The sequence below is a fragment of the Aythya fuligula genome, chromosome 3 (assembly GCF_009819795.1).
Source record: "Aythya fuligula isolate bAytFul2 chromosome 3, bAytFul2.pri, whole genome shotgun sequence".
NCBI lineage: Eukaryota > Metazoa > Chordata > Aves > Anseriformes > Anatidae > Aythya > Aythya fuligula.
Window position 1 is genome coordinate 37,017,505 of NC_045561.1, and position 24,293 is coordinate 37,041,797.

Consider the following 24,293-nt stretch of genomic DNA (forward strand, 5'->3'; position numbering starts at 1 on the left):
AAGAGTAATAGTTTTAGAATAGTTACTTAAAAAAAATAAAAGGCTTATCAGCCCCTCTGCCCTAGCTAATTGATCTGTTAATGTGCTACCACTACTCAGCTTCATTACATTTCTCTTTAAACACTCTTAGGAAGAAAATACTTATTTTTCTCTTATTTTTTCCCGTCTCTGTCACCTCTGTCCTCTTCCTCTCCAGGACATTTGTGGAAGACTGGCTGCAGCTAACAGCCTGAACAGGCTGAAGCACAGCAGGTGGTTTAGCAGCCACTCCGCTGATGTTGCCTGAGCATGGCTTTGGCTCTGGCCATTTTAGAGCATCCTCCGAGCTCTGCAAGCAGTCCACAAGAGCCTCTCTGAGAGATAAAATACCAAATGAACACACAGAGCAGTAAGTGGAAAGGAAAAAGCGTCGTACGGAGGAGCTATGAGAAGTACCAAGCTAAAAAAGTCACAGAAATTTATATGCCCCATGGGACCAACGGGTCATTTACAAAACCTGAGTCCAAAGCACAAGACTTCTACTTTTGCCTAGGCACCAGACAGAAAATTGCTCTTTGTGCAAGCTGTGGAATGACAAAATAGGAAAACAAACTGCATGGTGGGTTTGGATGGCTCTCCTGTCATGCTAGGCTTTGTGTTTTCTCTGCATGTGTAAAAGCTGCACTGTTGCTAATTAGGAGGAGAATACTAATTTCTGTTGGAGAAGACGAGTGGGTTGAGAGGCCATTTATTCTCCTGCTAACCCACCCTTCCCTGAAAGCACAAAGACCTTTGGGGGAACCTTCATTTTGCCAAACTGGCACTTCAGTTTTCTGAGTTAACCCTGTCACCATGATGCAGCAGGGTCAAAATCTCAGAGCACACATGGAAGGGATGGGCAGTAGCCCTCCAGTGCAGGTCTGTCTCAGCTACTGCTATTTAAATGCTTTTTGAGCACTATTTCAGTTTCTTTTAATGCATCCATTTCTTGGATGTGGAGTAAAGGGAAACTTTTGTGCTTAAGGTACACACAACAGAGGAACAGAATATCTGAATCCTACACCTAGGTGAATGCAACTTTGGCCTTCTTTAGCTCTGAGACACGGCAAAACATAAATAAAGCTCACTTCTTCAAAGGCTATGTCTCCTAAGAGATGAGCTATTTCAGGTGTTTTTATTATTTTTTTTTAATTGGGCTTTGCTGCTTTTCTGTCTCTTTACAGGAGCACAAAGGTTTTTATTGTATACTATTACTTGAGTTAAAATAGTATGGTGAGAGCTAACAGCACTGAGAAGTCAGGCTCTTTGTGAAAGCCTACTGTAATGTTTACTGCTCATAAAAAATAGCTGGGTGTGTATTTGTCAGCCCTTGTGTGGACTCTGTGTGTGAGGGTGTGTATCCCTTAACAAAGCCTTTCTGTATTCAAACTGTTACCAAGTTATTGAAGTTAAATTGGTCTTGCCGGGAACAAACAAACAAACAAAGTTATACTAAAAAAAAAAAACATAATAAAAAAGCCCAAACAGCCATTGCCTCTGGGGTAAAGCTGGACAAGCACTGCGGTACAGCACTGGAGACATGTTCATGACTTCTTCCACTCTAACCCAAGCTCAAAAAATGCACAAGCCTGGGACCCCCTGGCTGCTCCTCAGAGGCAGAGCTGCTCTGCTGGGGGGCATCTGCCCTGCTGGGCAAAAAGTCTAGATGGGTGCATCAGGAACTGCAACAGGACTCTGTCTCCTACTCACTTGGTCTATCTGAACCTAAATGTATTTATTAACAAAATAATAATTTTAACTAATTTAATAATTCATTTTAACAGATTGCTCCTGTTCTATGTGATATTTATGAAAACAAACAAACAAATCCAGTAACAACAAAAAGCCACCACCAGAGTCAGTTTTGCCAAATGCAAATCTTTGGTTTCAGCTATCACCACTCCCCTCTCCCTGCAGCATCTGCCCCCTGAGCAGGGCTGGAGGAGGGACAGGAAGTCCTTTCAAATGCTTATTTGCTTTCTCACCTAATTTGAAAATACTCTCCAAATATAGGTCGAATGGCAAACTGACTGAAAACCTCTTGTAAGGTCCTGTGCTTGCATATTTCTATTTTACGCAGACAGACCTGGAAATAATACAATTCAGTGTCCTCTCAGCCTGGCTCCCACATGTGCTCATATTAGAAGAAACCAGATTGGGACCAACACGACTGAACTGCACCGTCCTGCGCAGTCCTATTGTGAATCACCATCCATCCTCCATCGCTCCATTTTCTCCTTCAGCTCTCTCATTACACAGTTCCAATCAAGAAAAAGCAAAAGAGTGTAACTAATTGGGTTTCTTGTAACCAGGAGCATGCAATTCCCCAAAGCAAGCGTGCCTTCCAAGTAATGGACACCATATGCTTTCCAGCATGTCGGTGCCAGGGAACTGGTTGCCGGCTGCCTCCAGAGTCACGGCCTGCACTGCCAGCCCTCTCCCACTGCACAGGGCAGCTTTGCTTCCTTGGCCTTCTCTCCTTTCCTCTCGGGCAGGTCCCCCACAGCCATCAGGGGCAGAGTGCTCCTGCTCCCCTCCACAACACCCCAAAGAGGCAGCGGGGATGAAGGTGGAAAGGCAACGCCACCCTCAATGCCACGTTAACTGCTCTGCTTTCCAAGCCCCAGTCCCCTCCAAGATACAGCGCATGGGTTTCCTTTGTACCTCAGGGCACCTGATGTAGTTTTGGGGTTTTCTGCCAAATGCAGATAGTTTTCACTTTCGTTTTGTGGATTTTTCCTACACAGAAACATGCTGCAGTTATTTACATCTACCCATCACCCCAGTGCCACCAAAGTAACAGAACTCCTCTCACGCAAAGGCTTTGCCTTTTTCTGACACCCTCACCAGAGACTGTCCCCGACACAGAGCCTCGTGCAGCCGAACGAAGGCCTCACTTGGATTGTTGGATTGTGCCACTGATCAGCATTTCCGCGTTACAGCTAAAATAATCTTTCCTGTAAACCACTTAGCCAAGATAAGTGGAGCAAGGGAATGTTTTTAAGTCGATCTCCAGGAATGGCTGAAGCAGGCATTTAACAAGACAAGAATTTGAATTATGGACCAACTTTTTAATATTTATGTCTTAAAAAAGCTGTCTTTACAGGCTTATTGCCTCGCTAAAGTTGTTTCAGGAATACAAATGCCACCCACCTAGCCACAGGCAAGTCACAGACCACGTATGTAGGTGTATATATGTGTTATATGGGAGGGCAAAATATATGGGTTGGTCTCCTACATTTCAAATGAGCAAAGGCCAGCCTTATCCAACTTCATGTCTCATCTGTCACTGTGCCCTCCTGAGGAGAAGCCAAAATAATCAAGGCACTTTATATTAGCCATCCAGTTTTCGTTACAAACTGTTGAAAGGTAGTCAGCGTGTTGCTCTGCCACATATAAAAACTATGAGGTTTCCTAAGGAGATGACAGATGTGACCCTAATTTTCTGCCCAGACAAATTTCAGCTTCATGCAGCTATCTTTTGTAGGCACACTGACGGTGGATGCTTCCCTGAGGAAGGTCCAGCACAGCCACCATTTATTACAATACTTCCCCAGAAATCCTGGAGTTTCCTGAGTGGTGGAAGCAGCCCTGTGAGCAGATCTGCTCACACCAGACGAACTGCAAAACTCAGACTGCGACAGAAGCCTGCTTGAGGAGGCATGCTGCCCTCACGGATATCAACCCTGAGCTCAGAAGACACAGCCTCTTACAGAGAAATGATCTGTCAGCCCTGCCGTGTCGCTGCAGGAAGGCTGGAGCACACTGAGAGAGGTTTAGGCATCTGACTGGCACATGCTGCTTTTCCTCCCCCGCTCCTCAGCCTGGATTTACATTCCTGGCATAAACTGCTCCTTCAATACCATTTGTCTAGCAGCACTGAATTTGATAAGAACAGCTGAGTGTTTTGCATTTTTATGTGGCTACTGATGTGTCGCCTGTTGGAGAGGAACCAACATTCCTCTGGGAGGGAAGAGAGAGCCAGGAGGATCAGCTGGGAAGGACCTGAAAGGTGCGTGAAGTTTATTTGCTTCTCTGGCCTTTTTACAACTATATCATACTCTCAGTAAAACATGAATGAAACATTCAAGGAAAACTACATAGTAGAAGACATGCTGTTTTGCTGCCTGGTTTTAAAGAGAAATCTCTCAAATTCCTTGTGGGTTGAATCATCCAGAGGAGGCTGTTGCATTTCTCTGCCATATGAAAAGTATTCCCTGTAAATCCACTCCCGCTATTTAAGACGAGGCATATGACTTTATTCTTTTTAAAACAATCACATGTATCTTTAACAGAAAAGTATCAGTCCCTCAAGTTCACACTTTTAACTGCTTATGCATCACATCTATTAGAGACATACAAATGCTGCAGCACAGCAAAGTTCTGTCAGTCTCCTCCAACCTACCACTGAGCAAGTTTATGGCCCCAGTAATTCTGAGGTAAGTTGCTTTTCATAGTGAGTCACTACTGTCTTGTTGGAGTTTTCCCCAGTAGCAACATCCTATTGATACCTCTATTTTCTCACCCTGAAAGTATTAAAAAAAAAAAAAAAAAAAAAAAGTGTCTTCTATTTCAGTTACATCACAGCACATTTCTAATTACAACAGACTTGGCTGCTAAATTCTCAGAGAGGTCAGAAGAAGGTCAGTCACATGTTTCACACTCTTAATCTTGCTTTCATCCACAGCTGCTAATCCAGCTAGTTTATATGGCTGCTTCACTATACTATTTAAAATAATAATCTTGCTTGGAACAGGTTTAAAAAAAACCTTCAAAAGATCAAGAAAATAACCAAGATCTCAATCCTGCAAGTTTTTACATAAAATTCAAGCATATGTATAATCCCACTAACAGCCTTATGCATCTCAGTGGTTGCAGACATCTCCAGCTTTCAGGAGAGCAGTGTCATTAGACAAAGCCATCAGAAAACTTCAAATTAACTTTGGGGATTAAAGAATCAGAAAATACATTGAGTCAGAAGGAACTTGCATGGATCATAGAGTCCAACTCCTGGCTGCACACAGAACCACCCCAAAATCAGACCAGATGTCTGACAGCATTGTCCAAACACATCTTGAGCTCCAGCAGGCTCAGTACCGTGACCACTGCCCTGGGGAACCTGTCCCAGCGCCCGAGCACCCTCTGGGTGCAGACCCTTTCCAAAACCCCCAGCCTGACCCTCCCCAGTCCCAGCTCCATGCCGTCCCCTCGGGTCCTGTCGCTGTCCCCAGAGAGCAGAGCTCAGCGCCTGCCCCTCCGCTCCCCTCGTGAGGGAGCTGCAGGCCGCCATGAGGCCTCCCCTCAGCCTGCTCTGCTCAGGGCTGAGCAAACCGAAGGGCCTCAGCTGCTCCTCTTACGTCTTCCCCTTCCCTTCACCATCTTTGTAGCCCTTCTTCGGATGCTTCTGTAACAATTTTACGTCCTTCTTACATTGTGGTGCCCAAACCCGCACACAGTACTTGAGGTAATGATCTCATAAACACAAAAACCAACCAACCAAAAAAAAAAAAATAACCCAAAAATAACCCAAAGAAGTGCAGGTGGGACTTTTTGGGAAAGCAAGGAACAGGAGAAATCTTCATGGGAAGGGACTTGGGTTTCACTCAGAGGCAGGGCAGGTAGTTACCACAACATGTGAGCAGGGAGAAGAGATGGATGGTATGAAATGCCATGGAGATCCCAGGCAAACACAAGCAGGCAGAGGTTAAGAGAATCTGCATTTTTTCACTCAAGAGTGAGGGGAATGGAAGACAGTGCCCCTGAACTAAGATCTTCCTCTCCATTTCATGACAGATAAACAGTAAAGAGTAATTGCTCCTCATTGAGCAGAGGAGACTGCAACCGTATTTCAGAGCTGCAGATGCTCTGTGTGCCTTAGCAATTCTTAGTTAATGTAGAGCATAAAGTACTTTCCAGCTAACTGATAATTGTGTCCTGGGCCAAACCAACCATTAGACAGTCCTTGACCAAGGTCCATAAGGCATGTCCTTAGAGGCTTTCTCTAAAAACATAACAGAAATCCCCCATATTCTTCAGTTTAAAACCCAAGAAGCTATCGTTTACAGATCTAAATTGTCTCATCGTCTGCCAGTGAGCTTGAATTCCTCATTCAGCAGAGGGAGGAAATACAGCAGAAGTATCATTTTGTCTATACTGAGATTTGAGAGGGATTAAGTGAACCACTGAATAGCTGTCTTGGTCACAGATTGTACTTTCTTTTAGTCCTTGCTTACCAGGTCCACAGAGTAGGGCAGTTTAGAGGGACTGACTGCTTGTTTTGTTAAAGAACGTAGAAACTTCCATGAAAAGGAGAAATCAGGGGACTTTACCTGTCATCACAGTAGGTAAATTTCATGTCCATGCTATGGCGACTCATGAAGGTCTTGCTGTCCAGGGGTATGTCAATGTTTGAAGGATGCTGAATAGGCTCACACATTATTATAAGGCAGGTGAGAAGAGGCTCTTTATACCCACACAAAGTGTGAGGAGGGCAAGTGTTATACACTTTAACTTGTCCAGTGCAGTGCAAAACCTGAAATAATGATTTATGAATGGAAAATGAACTTAGAATGTATGTTCTCCACAAGTCAAAATATCTTTTAAAGTAAAAAACAAGAACAAAAACAACAAAACAACAACAAAACCACCAAAAAACACTTCTTATGGCTAAAATAGGGTACCTTCCAGGTGGCAGATTTGAGGTTAACAGTTCTGCCTCTGTTGGTAACGGTGCATTTCATCCTCATGAAGAAGTCACGCTCAGTTGACATCTCCTTGTTTTTCTTTCCAAAGCCTGGACCTATAAAAGGAAAATGGCAAATGAGTTTTCTCAGTTTCCCTTCCTGATTTCTCCTCTTTTTAATCACAAAGGATTCAAGAGAAGAAACAGACTAATTTTCAGGTAATTTAGCTGCAAATACCATCAAAGATGCATGGACTATCAAGACCAGTTTGTAGATCTTAAAATTTAAGTGGAACTTAAATGGGACTTTAAACTTATGTTTTAGCTTGTAGCACATAAATCTTTTCAGAGTGTTACATGTGAAGCCATTATCCCAGCTTTAACTTGGTGAAAGGAAAACACTAAACAAACAGTTCTGAGGGCTATTATATTTAAGCAATATTTGGCAAAACAAAACAAATCTGCAAAGCATTGAATAACAGTTAATGATTACTCTAGGAACTAAAAGTCCCTTTACCATGACTAACAGATCTTTACTATCAGCCGATTACTTCATTTGGTTACTTAAAAGGCAAAGAGTGACCCTTTTGTATTTTCATAATTACCATTTTTCAGACTCAGATTCTCTCGAATTTCTTCATGGTCACATGGGTGAGTGAAGTCAAAAATGCTGTGTCCAGTTAAATCCACCTGTTCAGAAACAAAAACTATACTTAGCTAAATAAAAGCAACTTATAATGTATTCAAAATAATACAAAGTGAATCAAATGGATCAGGAGACAATTTCTTGGGAATCATCTTTTCTTGATGAAAATTGCAGTTGCTCATTTATCTGCTTTTAAATACTACCTGTTTACAAGAAAATAGTCACTAGAATTAAGTGCATTGACAACAGCTTTGGGCTCATTTCCAGTGTCCAAAGATGCTATAGGTTTGATAGAAAGGGAGAGGGGAAAAAACAAACAACAGAAACAGTACTGGCTGGTGTTCAGGGTACCCGTCTGACAAATGCGACATTTTATTTCCATCTTTTTTGCAGTGACATACACCTGTTTTTCTGCCTTCAGGCATATGTCTAGTTTCTAGGAATTGTATTACAAACACAGGTAAGTGTTAGGGAACAAGTTACCTGGGTGAGACCCATGTATTTGTTGACATTCTCTGACAAAAAGATCATGTCTCCATCCTGTGTCACCACGGCAATAAATCCCTCCAAAGCTTTCAGGTACAAGTTGTCCATCTGCTGGTCTGCATCTAGTTCATTCTCATTGTCAGCACATACTGAGAAAAAAAAAGAAGAAAACATCATCTAAAAATCTTCAGCACCTTAGCCAGCCTTTTCAGCACAATCTCATCCAGTAACAAGGCAACAAAATATTTTTCTGTTTGAATTTCCTTTCCATAAATCCCTTCTGATGGAGTCTTTTTTTTTTTTTTTTTGAGAAGAAAGTCATCTTCACAGCATTTAAAAAGGGTTTCCTTGCTAGTGGAAAGGCAGGAGATATTTTTCTAAACCTTTTGGCAAATGCAATAGATCCTCTATTGACCTTAATTGCTTTTCTGCAGGACGTGTTCTCAGCGCGTAACACTGGCAACACCCAGACATGAAGCGCAGGTTCTGGGTGCACATTGTTTTGGCCACATGCTACCTTTATATCTTTTAACAGTTGCCAAGTACAGGGCAAATCTTACAGAAGGTCAGTAAATTTGTGCGTTCCTAACAAACGGTCTTACAAAAGACATTTCTATCAGGACAGTTTTTCCAAGGAGTTCAAATTTTCCTATGAAGCATGCCTGTAGACCTCCCCACTCAGAATGGAGATAGCTGTTAACACTACCTTTAGCAGAAAAGGTAGAAAAACTCTCCCTTCAAGTCCTTTCAGGAGCACCTTTCATCTAATGAACCTCAAAAGACCTGTGAAAAAGAGGTCCATCCCATCAATACCTGCTTTTTTACCTGTAGGAGTCAGAACTCCCTACGTACCAGTCCACCAACTCTGAAACGCTCTGTTACCCATCTACCTTTCTCCTGACCCACAAAAAAAAAAAATAATAAAAAAAATAAAGTTTCAGAACCCACAAGCATCCCACATATTTGCCTACGTAGCGTTCACAAACCCAGTGCATCTTACCATTTCCATGGAAGATACGTGGCTGTTGTGCTAGCAGCTAGTTGGTTTGTTTGGTTTTGGTTACTCATTTTCCTGTTGCCTTTTTTTTTTTTTTTTTTTTTTCCTGTAGAGATGGTTGATGGCACTGCTATGCCCTCAATGTGTGTGCTCCGTCTCCTGAGATGGGATGCAATACGGAGGCACGGCCACGGGCGGGAAGAGTGGGGAGACACTGTTCTTCCTAACACCTCCTCTGCTTTAGCAGGTTTAAGCCAACTCTGCCAAACTCTCAGCCACGTTCAGCCCCATGAACAAGATGCCTGCAGGAGACTATTACATGGCTTGTAGTACATGGAGTACATGACTTGTATCGAAACATTTCTGCGTAGGAGCAGACACATTCATTTCTTGACATGTTTAGTGTGAAACTTCTTTTTTTTTTTTTTTTTTTTTTTTTTTTGTTTTAGAAAACTGTTTACAGATATCACAGCCTGGCCTGTGTCCCCCTAACATGCTATGGTGAGCTTATCTTTACAGTTTTACCAGTTAGGCCGCACATTTGTGATCAGTCATTACAAATTTACATAAGGGTAAGGCTGTGAATTTGGACAAAACCCAAACCAAACCCTTCTTGCCTCAGAATACAGGATAACAAACTGTTAATACACTGCCAAAGACACAAGGCAAAGTCCCATCTAGAAACACAGAATGGTTTAGGTTGGAAGGAACCCTAAAAAGCCCATCTAATTCCACTCCGTGCCATGGGCAGGGACACCTCCCACCAGCCCAGGTTTCCCAAAGCCCAATCCAGCCTGGCCTTGAACACCTCCAGGAATGGGGCATCCACAGCTTCTCTGGGCTGCCTGTGCCAGGGCCTCACCACCCTCTGAGTGAAGTTTCTTCCGAATATCTAATCTAAACCTCCTCGCTTTTATGTTAAAGCCATTCCCCCCTTGTCCTATCACTATAGCCTGACAAAGAGTCCCTCCCCAGCTGTCCTGTAGGCCTGTTAGGTCCTAGAAGACTGCTGTAAGGTCTCCCTGAAGCCTTCACTTCTGCAGGCAGCAAGACTGACCTGTGCCGAGGGGGCAGTGTCTCTGCTCCCTGGGTACACGGGAGTGCTCCAGGCTGGGCCCATCGCAGGGTTTTACTGGCCAGAGGCTCCAGCCCTCATTGCATCAGCCTGACCTGCAAGATCAGGGAGACTCAAACCAGCTTCTTGGAGAAGTTGCTTTTGTTTGTCGGTTTAATGCTCCATTTTCAGCACACAGACACTTTTCTCCAGCGCACTTGAGAAAAGCATTTCCTTTTTCTTCTTTTCCACTCTGAAACAGCACATTCATCATTTTCCTTCAATTTTCTAGTGAAAATGTTCATTTTGGAAATAGTCTAGAAGCAAAAATCAGGTATTGCTTTGTAAAGCACGTTATTAGAAGTGTTTGTTTTTGTTTTTTAAATATAGAAGAAGTTGAGGCAAACCACTATGGCCTTTACTTTGAGGTATTACAAAATTACTGTTAAAGGATGAGTCTGATCTACGTACCTCCTGCAACTGCATCCACTAATGCCTAAGGCTAGACCAGGAGCAAATGTTGAGGGATTGCAATGCAGAGCACACCCAGCCCCTCTTTGGAACAGAAGAGTGGTAACAAAAGTGACACCAGCTGCTGCTTCTGCAACCTCCTGCTGCACCTCAGCACACCTCTCTGGGCCATCATCCACCGTGTAAGCACGGGAACGAACTGACCAGCCCCAGAGCCACTGGGAGCACTCAGTTTATCATCCTTCGCTTCTCAATGCAATTGTTTGGTGTCAGGGAAGAGAAGATGCTGGGGATCACCAGCACAGGCTGGGGATGCACCATTTTGTGTGCCTGCACTGCAATTTTAACTACATAGGCAGGGGCCAATTCCTCCTCGGCACAAAGCAACTGACTTCAGGAAATTACATCAGGGTTAGCGTTTAAAATACAGAAACTGCACAATAATATATTTGAATAGTACACACTTTGACCATAATGACATTTAGGAGGAAAAAAAAAAAAAAAAGTAAGTGACCATCTGCTCCCAAGCTTGTTTCTGCTGTGTAAAGAATGTCAAGGGTCTTTTTTTATTTTTCTTTTTTTTTTTTAAACTTTTCCGGAAGCAAACAAATGGTTTATTCAGCAGGGATCATGGCTATAGCCCAAGACAATCAGCCAAGTGTGGGTTCGGAGAAAAAACTGACTTTTCAGCTCTAACCCCAGACCCTCCTTTCCAATTTTTTTCTAGCTCATTAAGTTTGCATTAACAAAACATCACCATTCAAAGGCAGGAAGGCTATTCAAAGCATTTGTATTCTTAAATGCCTCCAACAGTGAAAGACAAACACTTTACTTGTATTATCAGATGATTAAGTTTGCTTTTCCGTGTATATAAATTATATTACTTGTACAAACACACAGAGAGGACATAGGATCACTCACATCAGGGCTGCAGGTTCAAACCCGTAACATCCTAGTCCAGCAAAGCACTTAAAGACATAGTCAGCTTTAAAGCACGTGCTCACAGGGATTTGCTGGATCAGAGTTTAACTTTATTATTAAAATTACCTTCGTCCAGCTGGAGGCATCTGCGATGTGGACTGGGAGGAGGGAGGGGAGAGGGTTTGTGCTGCTGTGCCCCCCTCACGTAACCTGAAAGCCCCCCTAGTGTGTTTTACCCCACTGCATCTCTCCTATCCCTCCCTGCTTAGCAGCCAGCTGCAGCAGGCAAGGGGAGCTGGCAGACAGCTCCTGGCAGCACTGGAAATGCTCGCCAAGATGGATCACCCGAATCCGGGGAACTAGGGGCACTACCAGGCTCATAAAGATGGATGACAAATACATCCAGGGACCGTGGAGGGGAAAACGCAGCCAGGTGTGATGCCGTGCTGCTCCTGACACCATCTCCTTGCCAGCCCCACCAGAGGAAGCCCAGGGACCTGGGCTAAACCCCTGAACTCTGCTAGCTGAGCTGGCTGAAGACCCCTAGTCTGCAGCAAAGAAATGTGCTGGGGGGCATCACTGTGGTGCCCCAGTAGGCCCTGTATCAGGTAGCTTAGCAGAATAATTATATTAATAAAAATCCCTCGTATAAAATCCCCACAGTTTAGTTACAGCATTACGGCTTGTTCCCTTTCTCCTGTGCAAATCGCAATTAATACATGAGGGTGTATATTCACATTAGGAGACTGATACATCGGAAGCAATTCAGTTACTGCCACTAGCAAGAATCTCATATTATTTTTTTTTTTAATGAATCTATCTTGTAGCAGAAAAACAGATAAAGCCATTGCTATTGCAAGCTGCTCCCAGAAATCCCTGATGTCTTTCACTTTGCTTTAAATTTTCTTAATTAATTTACCTCAAGGCTGGACTGGAGCATTAGCACAAAAAAAATCCAGCTTCAGATGGAAAGCATTTGAGAAAGCCGGGACCAAATGCAAGTAGGTTAGCATGAGGAGGAGGACGAGGCAGAACGTCAGCCTCTGGTTTCCATCAGGCCTGAGGTCACTACCTGGGTAGCAGCATCCCCTGCAGACTTGCCAGCCTTTGCCAGGATTTGAAGGAAGGTAACTGTGGATTCAACTTATTGTGATTTTTAGGCAGAAATTTAAACATCACTGCTGTTTAAACTAGCTGCTAAATAAATTTTGAAATGAGAATGCGCTTCTTGTTTTGTTTGTTAGTTTGTTTTTTCCTGTGACCTTTTCCATTTCCCCTCTAATACAGAAGCATCTCAATTCAGGCACCATAACAATATATAGAAAGGAGAGTGGACTGCAAATATTCCAGTTTAACTCTAAAAATTAATAGCACATTCAGCAGAATGAGGTATTGCAATATAATTGTTCATATTATGGTTCCATTTATGGACCCCAGCCAAGACTGTTCTCATGCAGCACTAGGAAGCCTGTAAAGGAGGGAGAATCCCTATCTGGTTGAGATGGGAAGATCTTGAAATAAGTCAGAGAGCCAAAGAGAAGTGAAGCAGAAACTGTCAGAGCTACAGCAGAGCCAGGAACAGAGCCACGGTGTCCCGAGCCCCCAATCTGATGCATCACCCACTGTTCACATTGCCCCAAGGCAGTATTCTTTACTCTGTATCAAATTTTGATAAAGTATTTTTTCACTCTGCTTCTCACTCTGTGTCATTATTGAAATGTAGTTTTAATCAGCTCTATTTTGAAAAAAAAATCTAAACAACCAGACTAGAAGAAACTTTGAACTGCAATGGCAAATGCCTATTGCAGTGTTTATGATAACCTTTTATGCTAAAAATATCTCGTGTAAACAAGCTTTGATTAATTCCCACTGTCAGGATGTGCACTGTTCCCAAGTTTAAGAACACTTTTTCCGTAGATGCTTGCTCATTTCCTTCAGTCCAACCTCTTGGAACAAGTCTGAGGGCTCAAAACCCAGGCTCTCCTTGCAAGAAATAACTGTTCAGGTATAAACAGACTCCTAGCAAACAGCCTCTGCTCCTTTGGTCTGACGCAAAGGTGCCTTTCTTGTCAGTTCAGAGGTACAAAGTGTAAAAAAGGCTTTTATGAGGAGTCGCGTCATCACCTTCACACAATTTTCAAGGCTTTGTCTCTTACCCTGGATTCTACAAGTACCAAAAAATTGGTTGCATATTGTGCATTACAGACACAAGGCTATAGCTGCAACTACAACAGGGTGGTGAAAACTGCCTAGTGCTGCTCAGCGGAAGTTAGGGAAGATCTAAAAGCAGCTCTATCCTGCATCAGAAAGAGCAGCCTTGAGACAGACTCAGCTTTTCCCAGTTTCTTGTCTCACATCAAAAGAAAGCAACTATTTTTTTTTATTATTTTTTTTTTTCTGTCATGACAGGACACCACATCCTGTTCAAAGGGATATTTTCAATATGCCCAATAAAAGCTTTCAGTTTAGATACATCAAGACAAACCTGCTCTTAAACTCGAAGCTTCCTGAAGGGCTCTTATCTCAAAGTGCACAAGCAACCTCGATAAAGAAAACACTTCTGTTATTGTTGCTTGCAACTTTATGGCAGAGTTTGTATCTAGCCAAATCACTGAGATACTGCTCTGAGGAAGGTGCTGGAGTCATGCAGCTATGGGTGTTGAGCAGTGGGACGCAGCATCCCATCAGATTGGGCCTTCTGAGCTCACCTTCCCAGAAACGGGATGGCACTTCAGGCGGCTGAAGCACTCGGTACCCAGCCCTGCTCACTCCTAGCAGCAGGGCTGGCACAGAACCACTTTTCCAATGTAATAAAAGCAAACAAGTAGACAAGCTATTTTTAAAGCACTGTTTTATGCCACAATGGTCTGAGATTAGATGCAGCTTGTCCAGACGTTCAAAAACAATGCCCACACCAGTTCTCCCTGCAGTTTGCGCTCTCCCTTAAAAGCGTAGAGAAAAGCTATTTTTTCCCTTCTGCTCCCCGCTGGCTTTCCGGCTCTGTTGTCTGCCTCCCTTGAAACAACTTCACACTGGCTTCCTTGTGGCCTCCCTTCTCCCAAACAACTTCCCGTCTGCTTCCCTGTTCCCTCCCCATTTCTCCTGCCGTCTGCCTGCACGGGAGTGACTCCCATCCAGTTTCCTTTGCTGGACTCTCCATGCCGAAAAGACACCCGGGTGACCGTGCAATTAGCATGGGATTGAAGAAAGCTGATAAAGTCGTGCTCGCCTGATTAGCCTAACTGAAAGGCCTGCAGCCCTGGCACACAGACCCTCGCTGGTGCCAAGGAGTTCTGGTTCCAGTAATGCCTTTATCGAGAGCGTGGTCCGAACACTTTGAAATTATTGGCACCCCATACAGGCGTCCTAAAGTGGATTCTCTTCCTAATATTCAGACAATATTGTTCTTTAGCAAAAGACATATATATTCCTTTTGCCACTTATTAATACTCAAAAAAAATAAAATTAGCTACACTAGAGAACTAGAGACAAATACCGGTATCGGTCTTTCTGACTACACTGAAGGACAACATAAGCTGATATCCACAAGCTCTGACACTGGTAAGCATCCACCAGACTATTTTCAGAAGCAACTTCCTGGGATCAAAATCTTTACTTTTAATGAACAAACATCTATTCTAAATTTATCCCAAAGATGTTAACGTAGCAATGGCAAAATGTATTATGCCAACAGAATTAGAAGGCATCTTGAAAAATATTTAAGAGGTCATAATTAAATGATATTTCTACTAACATTCCAATTATACCGTGTACTGTTGTGTGCACAACATGGAAACAGTATTATAAAGCCATTGTTTCAGTTTGCTTCCTGTGATACTAATCTCAATCAGGCCGTCAGACGAACAGCCTGCATTTCTAAATGTTAAAGGCTTCCTCTCCAACATTCCCACACAGAATTGCCTACTGTGAAAATCAAAGGGAAACGTGTTACTAAGTAAAGAAGCAACTTTTATAAAGCAAAGCCTGGTATTTTTTACCCTTTTGAACTCTGAGATATACAACCAGCTATTTCCTATTATGATAGGATACAAGGGCCAAGCCGGGACCCCGCCATGCCTGCAGGAGCGCGCCCTGCAGCCCAGGCGCCGGGGCTCCCAGAGGCGCATCGCGGGCAAGCTCTCGGTGCTGGCTCCGGCTCCGGGCTCTGCCATTCACCTGCTGGAAGAGTATAGGCATAGATCTCTCGAGGGCTCGGCTTCCCGACTGATAAGTAATAGTTATGCAGACACAGCTAGTGAAACAGCCCGAGTTACACAAGCGAAAAGCCCTATTTCGAGCCAGGGAATAGCACGATGGGGCATTAGAGGCTCCATGCCAAAGGCCTGCGGCTGGCACGCTGCCTGAGGCCATCTCTGAAATCCCATCTGGAGCGTGGGCTTGCAGTGAGATGAGGATGCAGCCCTGGGAAGGCCCTTGCTCACTTCGTTCCCAGCAAAACCGCCGTGAAATGAGGAGATGAGTCCTCGTTTGAGGATCGTGCCCACGAACAGCAGTATAAAATAAAATCTGTTGTGCCAGGAGGTTTTGATAGAATTAATAATAAATAGCAAAAATGCTAATCAAGCACAACTTTTTTTCTCTGCTAACCTTTGAAGTATTTTTCAAGCTGCACTACAGGCTTATTTTAGTGACATTGTATATATATAAATGCAGTAAATGTTATTTTAATGTCCTAATTAATGACTGAACATATACTCCCACTTAACTCCAGTTTACACTAAGTGTCTAGCCCAAATAATCAAAACGTTTTCCATGAAGACAACATAAAGCAAGGAGGAGGTCTGCAGGCTGGGGGAGACGTTTGTCTCTCATGCACGCTCCTCCAGTTCTCCACCTTCCTAGTTCACCTGTCAGAGACGACAGAGGAAGCTCCATGCTCCCCATCAGTGGGGTTAGGCTCCTCAGAGCTACACAGAGCTAACAGCCAAATTCCATCTGCTAAACGTGCCTCGGAAAAGGGGCAGTTTGGCATGGGGTTCAAAAGAGGTCTGGAGCAAAACAAGAGCAGGGGATGGACAGGCATGCACAAGCCACTTCCATTTTGCTCCATGCTCTTGTCGAAACGTGATAAGCAGCAAACCTCTTCATACAGGAGCCAAAAACTGTATCAAAACCTTGTAGCTTTTAATTAAATCAGACAGCCTTCTCGTGAAAGGCAGTATCTTTAGGAAGACTGACATTACTCGGCAGCCCACAATCAAAGACTTTGATTCTGCTCCCACAGGAAAGGATCAGAAGAACAGCACCCCTCAGACATTAGCTGCATTAAGTAACTATTGTGCAACAACAGCGTTAATCAGGCCTGAAAGGCAGTATTTTTTCAACAAATCTCACCTGCCAGAAGCCTGCTTAAAAATGTCTATATTCAATTTTCCAGTCGTGTCTCCTGAGGGGAAGAAACAGTTCTCAAACTGGTAGAAATTTACTTTGGCTAGACTAGCATTGTGCATCTGCAAATCTCAGGAATCTCAGCAAGTGTACACTGTAGGACAATCAAACAAGCAAGAAATAATACTCTGAAGTCATTATCCTGATAGTGATAAAGAAAGTTCTCTCTCTTATGCCACTGTATTCCAAAGCATGATAAATTTTATCTTTCAAATATTCAGGGCTAAACAAATTTTCAGCCTTTTTGTTTAGTTTGGCTAATTTATATGTTAGCTATACCCAGAGGAATATAAGTAGCAGATGAGGCCTTTACAAGCAACCCGTGGTTTTCTGGCTTGAGTTCTTTCATTTCCATTTGTTCCCATGTCTGAAAATAACACCCAACTCTTCCAGAAAAGCAGTCCCTTTAGACTACCTTAAGCTCAATTCCTCATAACAGAAGCACTAAAGATTCTAAAATTCAGATCTACATCTTATGGACAAACCTGCATGTGACTAACAACACAAATTTTAGTGAGAGGACTTAAATTAAACTGATATTGTAACTGGGGAAGCAGATCAGATTTAAGGCGAAGTACATAACTAACTTAGAAGAAGCTTTGAATACTATTAAAACACAGCCTGTCATAACTGTGACGTTTCACTGCCAGATTGCTTTTGAACTGCTGGGTCATGACAATACCTCAAGAAAACGTAAATCAGCTACATGAGTCACATTGTTTTTCAAACACTGTCACAGAAAATAACAGAAACATACGCAAAAGTATAAATATTAAATAAATATATGTAGTTGCCATCACTATCAATTGATACGAGCTTAAGTCTTGACACTACAGAAGCACTAAAACAAATATATTATCTGTTGATTTTTTTCCTTGTCAAGAAGCGTAAGTGTATTTGAAAAGTTCACTTTAAATTGAGCAGTTTCCAGGTCAGCAAGTATATTTTTCTCATTATGACAACATCAAACTATTTCATTTCAGCTTTCACAGACACAAACATTATTTACATTATCTGTTACAGTCCTGCAGAAGTTTGCTTTTCCTATTCTGTGCCAGTCTCTAGCTCATCTAATATAAATATTTGTAAAGCTTAAGCTGTGTTTTTATGAGAAAGCTACTAACGAACTGGCTTGGTGGACAGCATTTTTAAGATCATTTACCTATTTTATGCAACTTCAAGCATTAATTGCATGAAGAAATCAGAGATGATTTCCAAATGCTGTTCAGCAAATAAAGTTTACTTCTTACAGAAGTAAACATCAATATCAGATTCTATAAGCTAAGATTAAAAAGAAAAACACCACCACCACAAAACACAACACACGTTTCATAAAATAGTCTTAGCAGAGCCCAGAAAAGCTACAAAAATTACAGACATAGAACTGATTTTGTCATATCTTTGAGACTAATAACAACAAACCAACAGCATACTTTTCCAGAGAATGAGATACTTCCTAATGGCATTTATTAAAGCAGTTGTTATGGTATGACTCAACTTTTCTAAAGAGAGGAAGTGCAATCGTGACCTTATTGGGATTTCTGCCATTAATGAAGGAAAAGATGAAATTTTGGCTTTACCTTTCGCAAATAATACAGGATTTCTTTTTTAACATATTCTTGGCACACAGAAGTCACTGTGTGAAAGTTCCCCCAGAAAAAAACAGTTGTTTTCATTGATCTTAAAGGCTACTCCAACTATAGATTTCTATCAAAGTTATTATGCAAACACAGGGGCAAAATACGAGCACTGTTCATTTTATTGGTTTTTAACAGGCTACGAAAATGATGCTGGTTCACATTTCATACTACTCCAAAATAATTAAGACTGATTAAATAGAATCAATTCATGTCAAGTATTTAAAAGTTGTTCGCTTTAGCTATCTCATTCTACCATGTATTGGACAACCTACTACATATTACCAGTGTATAGCATGATCAAGCCTGTAAAATGAAGAATTGGACCTTCAGAACTTCCCAGCTGCCTTTTGAATGCACTGGCACACACATGCTTGCCATGACCAATGCAGATTTACTTCTTTCAGCATAGATGCTTATAAGGTTTATGTCTGAATTCTGATTTAACTCCCAAAAGCTCAAAACCTTGTAACTGAGTTTAATAAAACATATCCAATAGTTTTTATAGTTCTTTTTTTCTTTTTCAAAGATGCAGAACTGCATCAGTTGTTAGTTTGGTAACGAAGATCTTATGCGACCAGATTCACTCACATTTCCTATCCCTATTCAAATATACATAATTCTGATTAAAACAAAACAAAAAAAAGGAAAAACAAACAACTTTAAGTCTATTTGTATTCTCACAACACAAGGACTTACATCCTGTTCTCACTTTAAGACCTCGTGTTCAGAGATGACCATGCACATTTTCACCAAGCTGATAGCAACCAGCATTGACAACTTCTTTCAGCCAGACATTACCTGAAGACAGAAGCTTGTGAGTGCGTAGGAAACTGATTGCCAGGCGCATTATGGATGCCTTGTCCAGGTGGGAACTGACATTGTGCGGAAGGGGCAGCTCATGGGCCAGTTCATAGAAAACTTCGGTCTCTTTGCTTCTTCTGCATCTTGCTGCATCTCTTGATTTCTCCTTCCTCCGTTCTGAACTGCTCCTGGCAGGTAAAAGAGAGAAAGGAAAAAGCATTTCTTGAAATGCAATTATGACTTAAGAGAGGCATTTAGAAGAGTAAGTCTCATCAGTGATGAATCCATTCTGTCTACTGATTTAAACTCAGTTGACAAGAAGCTAATATCTATTTGCTCATTTAAAAATAGGAATTAGGATGGAACTGCTGCAACGGGAAAATCAGCCTTTGGATCCCCTGAGTCCTTGCTGAATGTAACAGGTACAAGATATGTCTTAGGTCAGAGATTAAAAACAAAATAGCAAACCATTATTCCTGGGATTCAGGAAATGTTAAAAATTGCATATCTAAATTTGTTTTGTTCAGTCTGTATTTATTTACTTGAAAAATACTCCAGGACAAAATGACAATCAAAGCTGGAGAAATGGCAGAGTGTGTGGCTGTGTCATTGATAAAATAAGCTGTAATTGCTGTTCCCTGCATTAAAGTAAAGGTAATAATAGGGTTTCCAATTGTGCTTGTATATACAGCTGTCTCAGCCCTTAGCAGTACTATGAAAAACCAACTTTCCTCAACCACGAACAATATAAAACGGGAAAGAAAATACTATTGCACACAAGAAACCTCTCCTTAGTAAAAGCTATTTTAATGAAATCACCCTCTCTCCATTGTCTATGAGAACAGGCTTCTTCTTGAGAAATAACAAGACCAACAGAGCTAGCCTCCCTCAAACTCCACTGAGAACAGAAGAGCAGGAAATAACAAAGGGGAAGACATTTTATGAAGCAAGTATGCAAAACTAAGCCACCAAGGGATACAAAACTAAATTTAACATGTGAGAAACACAAAGGCTACATTTGTTATGGATTTGGGATAGGTTAGTTTAAGAGCAAACTCCACTGACTAGTGTTTGATAAAGTACGATTCTTATTTCAGAGCATGAGGAGCCTGTGCTTAAATACTACCATTTCAAACCCAGGTAGCTCTGCTGATACTACAAGTTTCCTTCGCTTGCATGAGTTGATGGTTCACACCTCAGTCACTTCAATACATAATGTATTTATTTTCTAGCAGATTCCTGTAACACTGTATCAGTGTAAATATCACAGCTTGGATGCGCACAGGCTGGGGAAAAGATCAACCACACTGTTTCTGCGGATGCGCATTCATTTCCAGAATCACCACCTGTGGCTCCCCACTTAACAGGCCTTCTAAATAAAAAGTTCATCATAACCTGCTATTTCCAATATTAGTATAAAGTAATGAGTCTATAAAGTTAAAAAAAAAAAAAAAATCCCCGTCACACTAGGATATTTAACTATATTCTTTCGTGTAAAGAAGATGAGGAAAACAAACAATGTGACATATTAACCACAACACTTAATCCTAGATGCCGTTTAAATCGTGGCTGGTACAATGTAACACTGCAAAAAATAGAAAAAGAACTTCAATACATACTAACGTATTTTAAAGAAGATGACTATTTCTAGAAGAGCCAGACCGACTGCAGAAGTTTCTAGCATGGAAACCTCATGTGGCTTAAAAAATGCATAGGAAAATGAAATAGCCAGGGTACACATTAAATGCTAAGATCAAAGTAACAGTTTGTTGGGGTGCATGCAAGGCTGGGCATTCAACAGCATCTTCCAAAGCAGGAATCTGCTTGCAGCACATCAGCAGGGCTCCCATGCTGCAGAACAGTTGAAGCTGGGCATAGGCTTGGGGATCAGATAGGTGGAACGGCAGGTGCTCACTAGTGGGTGTGCTAACTGAGCACAGGGCCTCATAAATGCTTACGGTATCTTCTCAAGATCCATGATCAGCCTTTGGCAAACCTCTTTCACAATTATTTTGCCCCAGGTGAATATTTTCTAACGTAGTATCTGATAGAGAAGGTATGCACAGGATGAGACTAACACACATTTCAGTATACAACAGCAGGATCCAACTTTGGTAACAACTTCAGTGGCATCATTGGAGTGAGCATCAACCCATCCAAGTCTGAATATAAAGCATCAGATATTTACAAGGTAACACTAACACCTTACTTTTCTCTTTGTCAAGTAGGAGTCAGATTGTATGCACATTAAAAAACAAACAAACAAAAACAACCACAACTACAACAAAAACAACTTCATACACAGATGTCCTTCAAGGTACAACAGAAAATGCCTTATGTCATCCTGGAGCAGATGCAGGGAATGGGAGTACCAGGTAAATTACTTAAGACTTTCAGAGGTACTTCCTTCTCTCTAAATAAAAATGCATCTGTGCTGTGCCTATAAAGATTCCAGTCTGGGAAAAAATCTCCCCAGTTTCTAATTCTACCATTGAAATAAAAGGTTAGAAACAAAGCAAAACCAAAAAGAGCAAACTACACAGCAATATTTACGAGAATTTCCAGTTGCAGCTTGGAAAATCTAACTTGAACCACAAATGCGCGAGCTCTGCTTTAAGTCTAGAGCCCACAATTTTCACATTAGAACCAACTTGGGGAAAACATGGTCCAATTTCTCCTCATTTAAATACTAATTTTTGGGAACTAAGGCCAAAGCCATGTTGCAATTCAAGCAGGAAAAAATGGGTTGTATAAGAGGGGGTTGGGTCTCTCAAGATGCCACTCCAGCCACGAAGAAAAATATTTAGTCTTGCTAACCTCTGTAAATAGAATTGTCAAGGGTGGCTAATGAGACAACAAGCTGGTTTCATTAACCATGGGATGCCCAAGATTTCTAACAAGTAATGCTATGAGCATGATTTTTTCCTCTGTGCTGCAGATTCTTTCCCTCACCACTGCCTCCGATGGTAGTTTGCAGCTTTTCCAAAAGAAAAAAACATTTGATAGTCTTCTTGACTTGGAAAATGAGAGGAAGAATCAGCCTGTTTGGTTGCTATCAAAAGATGTTCTTGCTCGCACATTATCATTCTGAATAAACAAACAATTTGCTTGTTAAGCATTTCCCTGTGTGGTTTCCTGCACCTCAATTTTCCTCCTCTTCTTCCCTAGCTCAGCACACCCTCAAGTTGTGTTGTTGTTTTCACCAGACAAGTACAAGCGCACAGAGGCACAAAACAACCCCCTGGCCCCACGCCCCATAGCATTTCCCCCAAGCAGACAGCTATGCTTGTTCTTTCCCTGTTTCAAAGACAATCATCTAGCCCACATTCATCTTGGTTACACAAAGTCTCCAAAACCTGCAGTCAAGTTCTCCAGCTCTGCAGAATGCACTATTTTCATGGTTTTCCTTTGCATGCACCAGGCCATCATATCTCCCTGCAGTTGCCCCCATTTTATTCACTGGGCAAGCTTTTCTCCCTGGGCAAGGGTTGGCTACCCACAGCCAGAAAGCAAAAACTTAACTCCACAACAACCTTGTTTGAGGGCCAGGCAGAAAGGTTTACACTGAATCCTGCTCACACTTCATTAGGGCAATAGAGGAATGGCATAGGCTCCAGCTAATTCATGAATCATTCCCTCCCAGTGTATAAACCGCCCACTTATGTGGCAAAATCGAGCACATGTGTGCGTCACTGCTAGGAGAAAGTGACGCAAGCAAAGGCAGAAACCTTCCTCACCCAAACCCATGTCAGATTTTTAAAACTTCAGAAGGAAAAGAGAGGAGAAAGCCACCACAGGTCAACCCACCCCAGCCCACTGACAAGACGGGGAGGTCCTACAGGGAAGCCTCCCTCACGCCTTGTTCTCTCAGGAGTCCCTGGCACGATCAGGCCCCACTCCACAGACACTCACACTGTAATTGCAGTGTGATCACAGACTGTTCCCCTTAAAATTACACCAAGGGAATGGGAAAGCTCAGATCTCCACTGGAAATGGGGTGATGGAGCTCAGGAGCAGGCCTGGGGTCTCCAGTCAGGACCCAGGCCACTCGCTCCTGGCCACATTTGGTTTGCCTTCAGAAAACAGAAGTTAGGGGCTGTGGCCTGCAAGCAGCAACAACAACAACCAGCAAGCAGTAGCAGTTTCAGGTGAAGCTCCCAAGCTGACAGGAGCCAAAGCTCTCTGGTGTTTCTTCCACCGACCCAGACAGCAAGAAGCCCAAAGGGTACACCCACGCTCGCCCAGCACACGGCTCCGCCGGTGGGGAGCACCCAAGCAGGCCCAGGAGTGCCGGCGGGGGCTGGATTCCTATCCCCTCGCTCACCCCACCAACCCTTGCAACACAGCTCCACTGAAATCAGCGGGAATGCCTGCAGACGAAGGCCTTGCTCGCTCGCTTGGGGTTCAGATCGTAATCTGGCTTTCAGCAGCCTCTCTGGCTGCAGTACTGGAAACTCCAGGCTCGGAAAAACCTGAAGCCCCACATAACAACTCCTGTCCAAACAACCTTGCAAAACCATCCCATGGGCTTGGGGACCTGTCCTCCTGGCGGCTTCAGACCCCCTGCAGCAGGCAGGAGCAATCCCAGCCTGCGGCTACCCGTCAAAGCCCTTGGTACCTACCCAGCCAACGATGACGCTGGATGGTCAGCTTCAGCCATCCTCCCGATGTCTAATGTGTTGGTGGCCTCCTTGAAGCTCATGGAGCAGCCTGCTCTGCGTCCCAGGCTGAGATAACAACCTCCAGCTCAGGGTTTTGTTGCTCTCAATAAGTCCACATTGGTCAATACTTCGCGTATGTAAGACAAGGCAGCATAGTAACTGTGCTGAATTATTCTCCCACCTTGTAGGTCCCAGATGACAGAAGATTTTAGAGAAATCACAGCCTGCACCTTGAATAAGAATACCTTATATCTGGTAGCCTTCACTCATACCTGCACACTGTGTGACACGCACATAAAACCTTTTGAAATACATAGTTCAGATTGACTTCTCTCTATTTCCTTCACTATTTCAGTGACCCTTGGACTTTGCTTCAGACTGCCTTGTACGCAAGCTAGTAAAACAGCAAGCATATTACTTTATATCCAGTGGCTGGTTATTAAATGCTTCTAGCTCCAGCACTTTAAAGGTCAAGAATCCACAGTTAATTAAGCTGTCACATGAAAT

The 24,293-nt window shown here is 42.6% G+C and overlaps 1 protein-coding gene across 1 annotated transcript in view; it reads right to left on the reverse strand.

Annotated features, from left to right (window-relative positions):
* The window catches only part of EPAS1 (endothelial PAS domain protein 1), a 79,627-nt gene that overhangs the window by 16,683 nt on the left and 38,651 nt on the right, over window positions 1-24,293 (reverse strand). Inside the window, exons 2-6 of the mRNA XM_032184240.1 lie at window positions 19,123-19,313; window positions 7,830-7,981; window positions 7,306-7,390; window positions 6,699-6,817; window positions 6,348-6,550 (exon numbers count right to left, since the gene is read on the reverse strand). Of these exons, the coding sequence (XP_032040131.1) occupies window positions 6,348-6,550; window positions 6,699-6,817; window positions 7,306-7,390; window positions 7,830-7,981; window positions 19,123-19,313 (750 nt within the window). The remainder of the gene's footprint in view (window positions 1-6,347; window positions 6,551-6,698; window positions 6,818-7,305; window positions 7,391-7,829; window positions 7,982-19,122; window positions 19,314-24,293) is intronic.